Source organism: Magallana gigas, chromosome 1 (assembly GCF_963853765.1).
Source record: "Magallana gigas chromosome 1, xbMagGiga1.1, whole genome shotgun sequence".
NCBI classification, from domain to species: Eukaryota; Metazoa; Mollusca; class Bivalvia; order Ostreida; family Ostreidae; genus Magallana; species Magallana gigas.
Genome location: NC_088853.1, coordinates 52,122,252 through 52,136,278, shown reverse-complemented (window position 1 = coordinate 52,136,278; position 14,027 = coordinate 52,122,252). Strand labels below are relative to the sequence as shown.

Genomic DNA, 14,027 nt, shown 5'->3' with positions numbered 1-14,027 from the left:
GTATTTTCTTTGCATTGTAAGACCCTAAGGTTGTATGGGACACTTTCATGTGACGTTTTGTTTATCGAAATAAACAATAAATAAAATGAAGTTTAATTATAAAAGTATTTTCTTTCCCAATAGTGTCACCTAACAACGTAGCGCAGTGGGTTATAGCGTTTACTACGAGTCTGTAAGTCATGAGTTCGAATCCCGCTCGGGGTTTTACAATTGTTACCTCTCCATATATTTTTAAAAGCTATTTTTTGTAAGATATTGTAAAATTTGAAAATTATAAACCGGTGAAAATCTGTTGATTATAATTTACTTTATCCACATTAATATTGACAAATGTCCCTTACAACCTTAAATTGATTAAGTTTTTTTTACTCAGATTGTTTTGATCTAGTTTGCTGGAAAGTAGTTTTGAAACGAGTGGATATTTGTTTTTCTTGCTTTAATTTTTTCTGTTTATTCATTGTGGTATGTTTTGTGAGCATACAGTATATTTTTATTGAAGGTCCATCAAACGGGCATACAGCGAGATTTCTGGGATTCTCTATATACGTCTCAAACACAACGAACAAGTCGGAGGGAACACTTTGCTACAAAGACAGAAACTTCACAAGAAGCACGATACCAGCAGTATTTAACACCACTTGCATTGTACATGGTCAGTACGTCATTTACTACAACGAGAGACTACCAGGAGTTACCTATCCTAGTTATTATTCTGAATACGCCTATAACGAACTCTGTGAAGTAGAAGTCTATGGTAAACATGTTTATGTTTATATTTTTGTTGTAGAATGTAAATTTGCATTTTTAATCAACTTAAAAAGATAAAATAAATTTTTAAAAACATAATTTTATTAAACTTGCATGGATTGTTATTAATAGGTTTGTAATAATTTCAGTAATCTCATCTCATTCACTTTTAAATTTGATTAAATTGATCAATTTACAACACTCGTTAAGTTTGAATTTGATTAACCGGAATACTGGTATAATGTATCAGAGTGTTTATAGTGACATGGCATAGTGAAAATGCCGTTTGCTTGTTATTGTCAATTAGCAATTGTCAATACGTTCTCCGCAATGCACATAAGAAGACAGTAGACAAAATAATGGAAACGTTAAATGAAAACAAGTTATGATTATACCTAGGTAACCTCCCCTGTCCTGACGTCAACTGTCGGTACTGTCACATCGAGACGGGCACCTGTCAGGGATGTATTCCTGGATACAGGGGACACCAGTGTGAATTAGGTATAGTAAAGCGACACTCAAATCAGAAATATTGTAGTTTTCTACTTTTTAAACCTTTATTATAAATAATTTATTTTCATCGTCATTTGTTTTTGATATTGTCATTAACTTGTTTCTAATTTTGACATTAATTATGATATAAATCAAGATGTAAATAAAAAGAACCGTATATTTTTTTTATCATAAACTAATTTATTATCTATCATATGTCATGGTATAAAGATTTATTTAATAATAATTGTTATCCCTGGCTTCGTAAATATATACTTTATCACAATTATTATCACGTGATTGAAAAAAGTCATAATTTCGTTGTAAAGAACTTTTGTTATAAATTTAATTTCAAATACATATAACTGCAATTTTATGACTGTGCTCTTATTCGTTCTTTTATCACAGAATGCGACAACGGTTGGTATGGAGACGGATGCCAAAAACAATGTGGACATTGTTTAAATACGACGCAATGTGACCACGTGAATGGGACTTGCTCACAGGGGTGTGAATTAGGGTATGAAGGTGAAACGTGTGCTCAAGGTGAGTTGATTAACCTAAACACTCTGTTCCGTCTGTATATTTAATTGTTAACTCAGACCAAAATGTTCTTTAGTTGAATTAGTATGCACAGTTTGTTGTCCTTTTTTTGGAAGAGTGCCAAGATGGATACTTTGGTGAAAACTGTGCTCGGGAATGTCCTGCTAACTGTAACAGCTGTAATAAAACATCTGGACTTTGTGATCTTGGATGTCATCCGGGATGGAAAGGGACACATTGTACAGAAAGTATGTATCGTGCTAATTCATCAGGTCATACGAATATTCAAGCATAAAACAATGATATTCATGATTTTGAACTACACATTAATATTATATGTCTAAAGGCACATATATTAATTAATGCATTTTTATTACCATTTTCAGCTCATTTAGTATCAAAAGTATATAAACTGATAGACTTGAAATATTTAATACATTGATACCCTTTTAATTGGAGTTACTATTTTATCTATAGAATGCAACGGTGGGCTTTTTGGAGCGAACTGTAGCACACCTTGTGGACACTGTCTTAATAACCAACAATGTCATCATCTAAACGGAACATGTGCAAAGGGATGTGACCCAGGGTACATTGGAGACAAGTGCACGGAAGGTAGAGATAAGTTCTTTTATTATTAAGTTCATTATTGATTACATAAATAACTTTGGAAATTATGGGAACAAGTGTTTGTTTTATGAAAACGAATAACTTCATAACACTTTGTACAACGCACTTTGATAAACCAATGTAAGAAAAAAAATTAAAAAATTGTTTTAACATGTACTTTTACGCGATCATTTTTTTAGGATAAGCTTCAAAATTGAGGGTATTTCTTTCAGAGAATCAGTGACTCTGATTAAAGATCAGGCGCTGAAATTAAAAATATCTGTGACGTGCTTTAAAAACTGCAAACGTTATTAATTTAAGAAAATGTAGCCTTAATCTAAATTCACCACTAACGACGCATGATCTAAGTTAAGCTTTTAGCCTACAAAGTAAGTTTTGAAGGTTTTCGAATGAAAAAAAATAAAAACTAGCAGATTCTTATTGCATGAAAAAAGATAAAAAAAAAAAACAAGAAGAGAAAAAGATAACACCGATGTTGGGATAACCAATTTATTTGTGTGCTATTTTCACAAAAATACGAATGTTCATGAAAATTATACTCTGTTTCAATTGTTTGTGAAACTATTTATTGTAAATACATACATATCATTAAACGTGTTCTTAATAAGTCATCGCTATCATTTATTGTTGCAGCGTGTTTTACAGTGTAAATTCTAATTTGTTCCAAGTGAAATAAAGACGACTTATAAACTAACAAATGGGATTTAAAGTTCTACAATGGAATTAAACTGTTTTAGCTGAAAATTTACAATATTGTTTATATACATTTCAGAATGCGATGACTATAAGTACGGTGAAAATTGCAGTTTTTCATGTGGAAACTGTGAAAACAACGAGAAGTGCAGTCATATTGATGGAACTTGCACTAATGGATGTGATAAGGGGTATCAAAGCACCAAATGTGATACTGGTATTGAGATAAACAGTATTCTTGCAGATCAAATTTCTGTTACAGTTTATGATATTTTATTGTATTCTTTAATTAAACATAAAGATAACATTTTTCATAATCAACTGAACAACGCTTATTTTTGAAACTAAACCATGTGAAAGCTTTCTGAAAATGACGTTATTGTTTTTAGGAAGGGTTTTAATGGATTATGACAACATTAGTGTAGTGATCCGTAAAACTTTGTATTGAAAACTATGTATGTATGCATTTGTAGATAAAGAAACGACGTACTTATCCATTAGTAAATTTTCTTTGAATAAAATTGTTTTACCGTGTTTTTTAGTAAGTGCTCTAATCTCCAAATTGGGCAACATTGAACTAAAATCTACACACATGTATATTCCTTCATTAAAGTATATTTAACTAGCCGTTTTCATGGCGATTAATATTTCAGAGTGTGATGATTACCGTTTTGGTAAGAATTGCAGCAAGCAATGTGGACACTGTTTCAATAATTCATCGTGTCATCACATAAATGGAACCTGTGTGGATGGGTGTGACAGAGGGTACCAAGGCACAGAATGCATGCAACGTAAGCACCGTTTATGTTAATATCATTTCAACGTATATGTTGCTTCATGTGCTGGATCGATGTTTAAGAGCAATCTCACAAATTTATGCAGCATTTTTGTTATCAGTAAACAACATGTTTCGCTTAAAATTACTCTATCATTATAAAGTTTGCAGTATTGAAATGCATATTGCTTGTAGCAATGTTTATTGAATTTGGTGTATTTTTAAAATGGTATATTTAGAATTATTATGTGACAAGGATTTCTTCGTCTAAATATAATTACACATATGTATATTTTTTAAAGTTTATTTCTATAAGCAGAAAGTAACAAATTTCTATTCTATGATACACTCATATAAACATTTAAACACTTGCTAAATTAGTATTATTTGTTGTTTCTTCTCAGATTATCAGAAAAATTAAATTCTATAATTTAAACATCAGAGACCATTAAAAATGAAGAGTTAATGTGTTTTTTTAAGGTCAGACGACACGTTCCTCGAGAATCTTTTTTGTATCTCCTCGTAATAAAAAATTCCAATAAAAAATATTAATTTTATAAATAATTAAAAGATGATCAAAATTTACTTGTAATTGGTTATATGTCTAGATGGTCGAGTGGTTAGAACCGTGGCCGCTCAATGCCAGAAGCATATTGGTTCTAGAGGTCTTGAGTTCAAAGCCCCGCCCCGGTGGAGATTTTTTTCTAACATAGTGAATTTCGCAGTGCTGTAGATGTATTTATTTTTATATCAACAATTCAAGTGTATTTTCAAGAAGATTATATAGGATAATGCATACTCTAGTATTTTGCAGAAATGCCTGGTAAGGTACCCTGATTTTTTGCAAGAAAGCTTGTCAAAGTAGTAGTAAATCATTAACAAATTCCTGGAAAAAGTTATCTAAAATTGAGGAACGTGTCGTCTGACCTTAAGATATAAATATTTTGTCGTTTTGATTTTTTTTTCAGAGTGCTCAAAGAACACATTCGGTCGTAACTGTCAGGAAAAATGCAGGACGTGTATAACCTGTGACATTGTTACTGGAATCTGTGACAGTGGATGTCATCCCGGTTGGAAAGGGGACTATTGCGAAAACGGTAATTTATCAACGCATATTTCAGTAGAATAATGTACTGTTGTTTCATAGACAACAGTAGATTATATTCGTATACATATTTGTAGAATACAAATAATTATGGATTCCATTGTCGTTACTATTCATAAAATTGAATGAAGTGCAAATTTTGTGATGAAAGGATTTTTGGTAACAAACAGAAGTTTTTTTTTGAAATGGTGAGTTTACATAATATTCTACAGAAGAGATGCCTGCAAATATCAAGAAAGCACAATAAGAAATTTGATGAATTTCGTTCAGCGTAATCACAATTCTACTTGTTCTCATTATGCAACAATGCTTAAAGAGCATTGTAATGTGTTTTTTTTTTGCAATAAAATGCAAATGTTCTGTGGCATTAGCTGTTTTTCAGATTTGCTTAAAAATGCATAGCATTAATTTTATTTTTAAAAATCGTAGCATGCGATGGCAATTTCTACGGAGCCAATTGCAGTCTACAATGTGGAAAGTGTAGGAACAATACGCAGTGTCACAACGCATACGGTAATTGCACGGGTGGATGCGCCAGTGGGTTCAACGGCACCAAGTGCGACACAGGTATTGTATACGTGGTTATATTAAACAAATGTTGAAAAAAACCTCCTTCAAGAAAGGTAACAACAATAAACGTTTGAGCTTCCTTGTGATATCACTTTCTTATGTCTGAAAAAGGCCCTGTCACACCAAGTTGCGTTCAACGGCGTATTCACGGCGTTGTAAAATTCATGGCATCGCCGTAGAATCGCAAGGAAAATTCAGGAAAACTTGTAAAATAGCCAATGTTCGAGTTTTTGTGGTCTGGATGACAACACACCAGAAACGTCATGGGAGTGCGGTACAAACGCTAACACACGCAGAAGAAACGTAAAGAGAGCGCGATGAACACAGCAACAACTCTTTGGGTCACTGTGAACACATCCAAATGAAACACAACATTTCAAACGCTATGGATGCGCAGTGAGAGCGCGATAGAGACATAGTGAGATCTCAAAGAGCTTGGGGTCTCTGTGCAAATGCAATTGACTTATTTCTACGTCTACACTGCGAATAGCTGCGTTTCTTGAGCGCGCCAACGGAGCTTTAGTGGCGCTGTTGGAGACCTTACGGCGCTGTCACGGCAACCCCCTCCGCTTCTACGGCGTGTTTATCAGAACGCAGAGACACGACGCATACTTTGTGCATAATCAAAGTGCGCGCCGTCGCATGGCGTCCTAAAATGTTCTAGGCGATCCCACTGCGACAAACGAAGATGCCGTTGCGTTGTTATGGCGCTGTAGGAGACTCTACTGCGTTTACCTTGGCGTTTTGGCGTTTTATATTATTTAAGGACGCAGCGGGATCGCCGCGAAAACACAGCTCCGGTGTGACAGTGGTTTATGTTAACAATAGGACTTCAAACTAGGGTAGATTAACCTAAGTAAGTTTAAATGTTTTTATACAGCCAATCGTTTTACCGTTTTGTTAATACTTAAAAAACAAATGATTCCGTTGCAAAGGGTCATCCACCACTAACTTGTGGAAGTAACACGTACAACACAAGGCCTTTCACTTATTTAATTTGTCCAACAAATATGTATCATTTGAAATTTATACCTATTTTTGAAAAAAAATCTGTATCATTTTTTCTACACTAATTTTCCGTTTACTTTTTGTAGAATGCCATGATGGTTATTTTGGTCCAAACTGTCGTGGAGCATGCAACGAAACGTGCAAAAGCTGTAATAAGACCTCGGGTGTCTGTGAATACGGCTGTAAACCAGGATGGAAGGGTGACTTTTGTGAAACAAGTAATAATGATATTATCTAGATAGTTATGCTTTCATTTTACTGCATGTAAATTTTCTGTGTAACAATATGTTTATAATTAAACTTTTAAACAACAAGACATATTCAAGATAAGTAATTTTGATGATATTCATTTCAGTTTGTGATGAACTTTTTTATGGAGAAAATTGCAGTGTGCCGTGCGGGAATTGTTTAAAAAATGAGCAGTGTCATCACTTGAATGGAACGTGTTTTAATGGGTGCATGAGTGGCTTTATGGGCTCAGAATGCATAGAAGGTAACAATTTTTAATGGTGTTGCTTCCGAGATCTAAACAACAGACAATAATGTTTATTGCCCAAAATGATTGCTTCTTTGTTTTCCTTTTTTAGAGTGCCAGGATGGATATTTTGGAGAAAACTGTATACGGGAATGCCCTGATAAATGCTACAGCTGTAACAAATCTTCTGGTATTTGTGATCTGGGATGTCATCCGGGATATAAAGGGACATACTGTACAGAAGGTAATCAATCATAAGGCCAGTAATTATTCAGGCAAAACACTATCGTAATTAAATTGTGCCGTAAACAGCAAATATGATCATTTTTTTATTTGGTGCAAACGCAAATGCCTACACACATACACACCCTTCCTTTCTTTATTGTTTATTTTCATTCATATAAATATGAAATGAAAGGTAAAACACGAAATAGGTTATAAATTAAACCACAGATAGCAAGACTATTTATCAGAGGGAAAAAATATTTGAGTTGATAGTTAAATTGTTGTTCGTATGATTGCATTGCGATTAAGATAATCAAATTGATAGGAAATGATGATTGATGATGCTGTTAGGTGATTGTTTTCACAATAACGCATTCAGGTCTTTTGTCTGGATGTTTTTAGTTCTAGATTTAAAACCATAATGAATCACTAATACAACTCTGAAGAATACACCATCAAAGTTGTCTTGTTAGTTGTCCGATGATATTCACAGCATGTTTCGATCAGCTGTATACATGTACATGGCGGCCTTCTATATAGAAAATATAGTTTTCCGTTAAGATCACGTATGAACAAAATTGTATTTCCTCTACAAACTTGTTGTTTATGTACTAAAGGAAACCATCTATTTTAGAGATGTATCATCATATTTCACTTGAAAATATTCACAAATATTTCATGTTTTTTGTGGGGTTTTTTTGTTGTTTTTTTTTTTTTGGTTTTTTTTTTTTTTTTTTTTTTTTATTTGGGGGGTGTTAATAAATATCTTGAATCTGGTATTTTCGTCCGTACGTAAGTCCGCCGTCAAACATTGTTTAAGTTGTATAACATTCAGTAAAGATGATTTCAAACCTCACTATCTGCAGCTTTGTATCGCTTCAAAAAATTGTATACCCTTTTAATTGCATTTACATGTACCCTTTTATTGATAGAATGTGATGGTGGACTTTTTGGAGTGAACTGTAGCATGCCATGTGGACACTGTCGTAATAACCAACAATGCCATCATATAAACGGAACATGTGCAGATGGATGTGACCAAGGGTATATGGGTGACAACTGCACGAAAGGTAGAGAAACTTTCTTTTATTATTAAGTTCATCATTGTTTACAGGTATAATTTTAGAAATTCGTGGAACAAGAGTATTTTAAATGAAAACGATAACTTTAGAACACTTTTGACACATATTATAACCCACTTTTGTTTTCACGCCAAAATTTTTATCATCGTTACATAATTACACAGAAAATGTGTATGTACTTATTACATTTTTCAAACTAAATTAAGTATGTTAATGTTTGTTGAAATTTTTTTTTTTTTGCTCTAAAAAAACAGATTTCTATATTTTCCTGTACATGTATTTTCTTTTGCAGAGTGTATGAACGGTCGTTTTGGCTACGACTGTCTTAAAAATTGCAGTTCGCTTTGCGTGAACAGAACTTGTGAAAAGAAAACCGGCAGTTGCAAACAGGTTATCAAACGAGATATTCGTGTTTAAAGTATATTTATGTGTCATTAAGTGTGTCACTGAAATGGCAATGGAACTTAATTTATAATTATCCATTGATATGGAAAATTTTATGCACTGTAAAATTTCAAATTCATTGGGATTTATATACTAGTGTGTGAATTTAAGGAGAATCATTAGGTGAAACTTCACCATTCAGACACCTTTAAGGTGGCTGGATGGGGAACGAAATAACGATCAGATCAGCCTTAAACGTTTAAAAATGGTGTTTTTGGCCATAATGTATTGTTGAATAAAGAATAATTTTATCATTAAAATTTGAACAATTTTTATACCTTTGTACAGAGCTCTTTGTCTAAAAGAGGTAAATATGGCCTTAAAATGGCCACGACCATCTAGCCTCCTTTAAAGTGACTGAAATATACCTCAAAGATGACTGAATGGCAAACTGTAAGCCAACTTTAATTCACGATCACATAATTCGCAATTTACGGAGAAAAACTGGTTCGCGACAACTAAAGATTTCGACAATTCTTTATCCAGATCTGTGTTTTTATAACAATCATACGACACGGACTGGTTCACGGTGAGAAATATTCGCGACGAAGAGGCTCTCGCAAACCTTCAGAAAAATTTCTTGCACGCGAAATATAGTAGGTTTTCAGTAACTTAGCAGTTCAGTCACCTCTCCACCAGATCTTTTAGTTAGTTCGAGTTTACTGTATGGCAGAGTTTTAGCCTATAATTAGGTGAATAAAACAAAAACCTATATACCGTTTTATTTTGTGATAGATTGCAACACAGACAAGTGATTCTGAGAACAACGCCTCATTTGTTGGTGTAGGGGTCGGATTGCTAATCTTACTCATTGCCTCTGTTCTCGTGTTTGTCATCGTAAGAAGGTATACAGCATTATGAATTAAAACGTTATTTTGAACGAAGTAGATACTGTTTGTACATGATATTTAAACAAGTATAAAATTAATTAAATGTTACTTAAAAATTTGAAATTTAACCCAAACTTACACAATTATTTAAAATGGGATTGTAAAATTAATGGTTCTTGTGCAGATTGAAATAATAACCAATTTTCTTGTATATTTTTTCCAAACATTGGTTATTCTTGGCTTTAAATAGTTTAACAAATAAAAAGTTTTTACAAATGTTTTATCTAATTTATTATTTCTTTAAATGCTATTTGGAAATATTGTATATTCAGATAAATTACCAGTATGTGTATACATGTATATAAAAAATGATGGCTCAAAATGTGTGGTGGTTATGGTAAGATTGCGTTGTACAATTTTTTTTTGTGTTCAGGCATCGAAAGTCTAGTGCACACGGCCAACGTAAGTATAATAATGCATTTCTTGCAGGTTCTTTTCTCTATTGAATGGTAATTTTTAATTTCTAGGAAAGGAAAGTGTATATTAAAATGCAGACGTGAATTATTATTTGATTTTAACGAAATTGAGGGGGGGGGGGGGTTGGTGTAACATATCATTTTGTAAATATTCAACATAATATTTTAAAGCGCTGAACAACAATCGAAGGGAGGATGAGATGAAACTTACAGGACAGGGTAACTCGAAAATAAATACTCAAGGTTCAAGCAATGGTCGCCCAGCCATTGAAACAACACCTTTGAGCGAAGGTATGAATGGGATGATAGTCGAGGATCCCGAATATTTTAACGTAACCAAGACAACGCCCGATATAGCTATTGATAAGCTTGAAGCTGCTATCGCTGAGAAGGGAAAGAACGACAACGAAGGTTTCCGAAAGGAATATGCGGTAAAGGTCAAAGTTTATCACAGAATGTGTTATAAAAGAACCCATTTAATGAAAAAAAAAAATGTTGCTCAGTCTTCGAGAAATAGTAAGACGGCATGAAGGTGAATATCTTCTTAATGTTAAATGATTGTTAAAATGTGTCTTTTGACGCAGAACTCTTTTATCAAAGAATTTTGTTTTGATTAATGAAATCTGCTTTTACTAACGTTTATGAGGAGATACTTTTAAAAATTGAAACACTGTACTTTATTGTGGTCCAATTTTACAGCTTAAGAATGCAAAAGTAAACTGAGACTGTTTTGTATCCTTTTTCATTTATTCATGTAATGTTTACGAGCCAGTAACTAAAGGTGTCAATATTAAGATAAGAGGAGATTCGAAATTAAGTGGGGTGACATAAATTTGTCACCCCAAATACATTTTCGATGACTTCAGTATTTATTTTTTTAGTGTACTAATATAAAACAGCATTTGGGGAGGGACACTTGTATTTAACTTGACTGAGGTTTGGCTTAAAGCTAAATAAATGATTGACACAAAAATTCTTGTTATTTGTGATTAAAAACAATTCTGATAAAAATTGTATTATAGGCTCTTCCAAGTGGTGAGCTACACACATGTGAATTTGGAAAGAAACCTGAAAATGTCCCTAAGAATAGATATAAAACAACTTTTCCTTGTAAGTTTATTTTCATTTAGAATTTTTATTTTGCAGGATTTCTATAAATTGTATGTAATTGACCATTTATTGCCATTTCATAAAATTTCAAATTTTAGATTGATCGTTACATGTTAATTAAGCATCAATTCAAATCAAGTGAACATAGTTAACATGTTGGTTTTTTTTCTTCATTTTTTATTAAAATGGTTATGCATTACAAGAGATCAAAAAATACATATTGTTTTAGATGACCATTCCCGAGTTGTACTGGACACCCAAGGCGGTGAAAAATCAGATTATATCCATGCAAATTACATAGAGGTTAGTAATACGGTATACAACCCCCATATTGTTTTCGCCAATTTCGACCCCGTTGTCAGCGGGCTAATAAAAAACTCGACTTATTGTCGACTGTCTCGATTCTTTTTATTTAAACACAACTGTGTCCAGCTAATTCAAAATTGTTTGCAAGTGTAAAAGGGCGAATGTTACATGGGGCAAAAATTACATGGTGCGAAAAACATTTTGTGGTTGTTGTGGTAACTGTATATTGGACATCAGCCAGCCCGAAAGAAATTATAATATCTGTAAATAGCTTTAAAAAATGAAACCTCCTGAGAACTACATGTATCTAATGATTCTCGAACAAATGTGAACGTATAAGATACAAGTGATACAAGTAATATAGTGCTGTTTTAGTTTTTAAGGTGAAAAGCACAAGAAACCCAGCGTGATTTTAAATTTGGGTATTTCAATCAGCTGGACGTGCGTCATCTTGACGTCATATTTTGAACGTTACCGTGCGCCGTAGTAAGTCTATTGTCAAAAGCTGATTACATGTATATCCATGCTAATTACATAAAGATTATTCAAATCAAACCTCGCCTAAACTTGGTCTTTTACCCAATATATTTTTTGTAGTTGTTGCTGGTGTTGTTGGTTTTTTAAAACTTTATTTTTCCTCATTATGATTTTACGCTGGGTACTTGTATTTTAAGCTTGTGTTTATTAAACGACCTTAAAATGCAGTTATTTAATAAATGAAGATCACCTGTGACTTATAAAAATAGACTTTATAAAAATTGACTTTTTTAATTATTAACAATTGTGTTTTAACATATTTAAACAAACGTACATGTATATGTTTATAAAAGTATTTCACCAATCTCTTAGTTTTGTACCATCGGTTACAGAACCTACGAACGGTTAAAAATATTTCACAGGAATTGTGCTGTATTTTCTACACACAAAAATAGATATCGCTGTGTATTCTACATTGCAAGCCTTTTCCAATACTATTTATTTTTAAAAATTAAAACTACGTGTAATGGCTGTGAACAAAAATTATCTCCACTCAGAAAACAATCACAGTCCCCAAAAGTGTACTGCGTTTTTTTCGGGTTTTTTTTTTTACTTTGTACTTTTGATTTCCTTTTAGGGTCCAAATCGGAAAAAGGAATACATCGCTGCTCAAGGTAATTTATACTAAAACAAACTTTGGAGGAGTTCTATGAAAGTAGGCAAAAGTAAGAGCAATGTGTAGTCAATTTTGGCCATGGTTTTATATAAATGGTATTGATTTCGTCAAAGAGCATTTATTTCGCATGTTCAGCAACTTTAATGTTTATGTCGGATTAATCATGTAGAACAGAAATAAATAGAGTACTTATATATGAACATGAAGCTGAAAAAAAAGCTTACGATCTTTTATACGAAAAAGCTATATATGTTTTAAAACATTGGGGTTCTACGTGCTAGTACATGAATTCCTAACACAATCTATGAAACGCATATTATAATAAACGTTTTCAAAAATATACTGTGTTCTATATTACAATGTATTATACATACCGATTATATTGCCTTTTTGTTGTATATCCTTAACGATATCAATCCATGAATGACAGTTAAAACTTTTTACATGTAACTAGATGAAAACATCTTAAAAAACAATATGAAACAATTTTAGAATTGCTGTTTCATTAAGAATGGTTTTAATCAGTATTAGTATTGTTTTTGTTTTGAAGGACCGAAACCAAACACACTTGGAGACTTCTGGCGTATGATCTGGCAAGAACGCGTGACTACCATCGTCATGGTGACAAACCTCAAAGAGGGTGAAAAGGTTTGTTTATTTGCAGCGCATTCATACAAAAACAATGCGGAGGTGTGACACATTTTATGTTTGGGAACACATCTTAAAGTCAGATATACAGCTAAAATAAGGGACTAGGCGTTAACGGAAAGGAAAAGTTAATTAAAAGTTTTGATACCACTTCATAAGGGAGTCAGGGTCCTTTGTTTAATCAAAATAACTATAGAATTATGCTATTCTTTTCTTTAATTTATTTATCTGTGATCATGGGTATTTATTATAGCGAGCGCAGCTCGCCGGCGCACAGCGCCGGGGCGAAGCGAGCTCTACCGGCAAGACGTGTGTGAATAGAAAATTCTGACTAGTCGCACATTTATTCAACGGATTTTTTTGACGTCAGTAAATCGGACCAGTAATGCATATTTTTAATCGTCCCAGTAGTTCTCTGTAATCATGGCAATTTTTATCACTTCACACTCTCACGAGAATCAACAAGACAATAAAAACAGTAACGATGTATACGACATACAATCAGTGCTACCTCTAAAGTTCACCTCAGTACACTCTCAATCAAAAACAATCGAGCGTCAGAGTGACGTCACAAAGGTTTACACATTGATCCGATATATTTGTTCGGCGTCAGTAAATTTTGACCCACAATTCATAGTACCAATGGTTTCCAACCTCACGTTCTCACGAGAATCAAAGTAATTAAAACTTTTAAGAAGCATATAAGATGTGTAAT

At 33.0% G+C, this 14,027-nt stretch overlaps 1 protein-coding gene across 6 annotated transcripts in view; it reads left to right on the top strand.

The window, feature by feature from the left end:
* Positions 1 to 14,027, top strand: part of LOC105348579 (uncharacterized) — a 47,972-nt gene that overhangs the window by 25,619 nt on the left and 8,326 nt on the right. For 5 of the 6 annotated variants that reach the window (XM_066070479.1, XM_066070474.1, XM_066070483.1 and 2 more), the window contains 21 exons: positions 500 to 754; positions 1,147 to 1,248; positions 1,648 to 1,785; positions 1,899 to 2,030; positions 2,260 to 2,397; positions 3,185 to 3,322; positions 3,759 to 3,896; positions 4,849 to 4,977; positions 5,415 to 5,552; positions 6,650 to 6,781; positions 6,919 to 7,056; positions 7,151 to 7,282; positions 8,196 to 8,333; positions 8,638 to 8,735; positions 9,525 to 9,634; positions 10,053 to 10,081; positions 10,267 to 10,526; positions 11,118 to 11,205; positions 11,435 to 11,508; positions 12,626 to 12,662; positions 13,215 to 13,312. In XM_066070479.1, coding sequence (XP_065926551.1) covers positions 500 to 754; positions 1,147 to 1,248; positions 1,648 to 1,785; positions 1,899 to 2,030; positions 2,260 to 2,397; positions 3,185 to 3,322; positions 3,759 to 3,896; positions 4,849 to 4,977; positions 5,415 to 5,552; positions 6,650 to 6,781; positions 6,919 to 7,056; positions 7,151 to 7,282; positions 8,196 to 8,333; positions 8,638 to 8,735; positions 9,525 to 9,634; positions 10,053 to 10,081; positions 10,267 to 10,526; positions 11,118 to 11,205; positions 11,435 to 11,508; positions 12,626 to 12,662; positions 13,215 to 13,312 — 2,642 coding nt within the window. The remainder of the gene's footprint in view (positions 1 to 499; positions 755 to 1,146; positions 1,249 to 1,647; positions 1,786 to 1,898; positions 2,031 to 2,259; positions 2,398 to 3,184; positions 3,323 to 3,758; positions 3,897 to 4,848; positions 4,978 to 5,414; positions 5,553 to 6,649; positions 6,782 to 6,918; positions 7,057 to 7,150; positions 7,283 to 8,195; positions 8,334 to 8,637; positions 8,736 to 9,524; positions 9,635 to 10,052; positions 10,082 to 10,266; positions 10,527 to 11,117; positions 11,206 to 11,434; positions 11,509 to 12,625; positions 12,663 to 13,214; positions 13,313 to 14,027) is intronic. The other variant, XM_066070490.1, reaches the window with a different exon arrangement.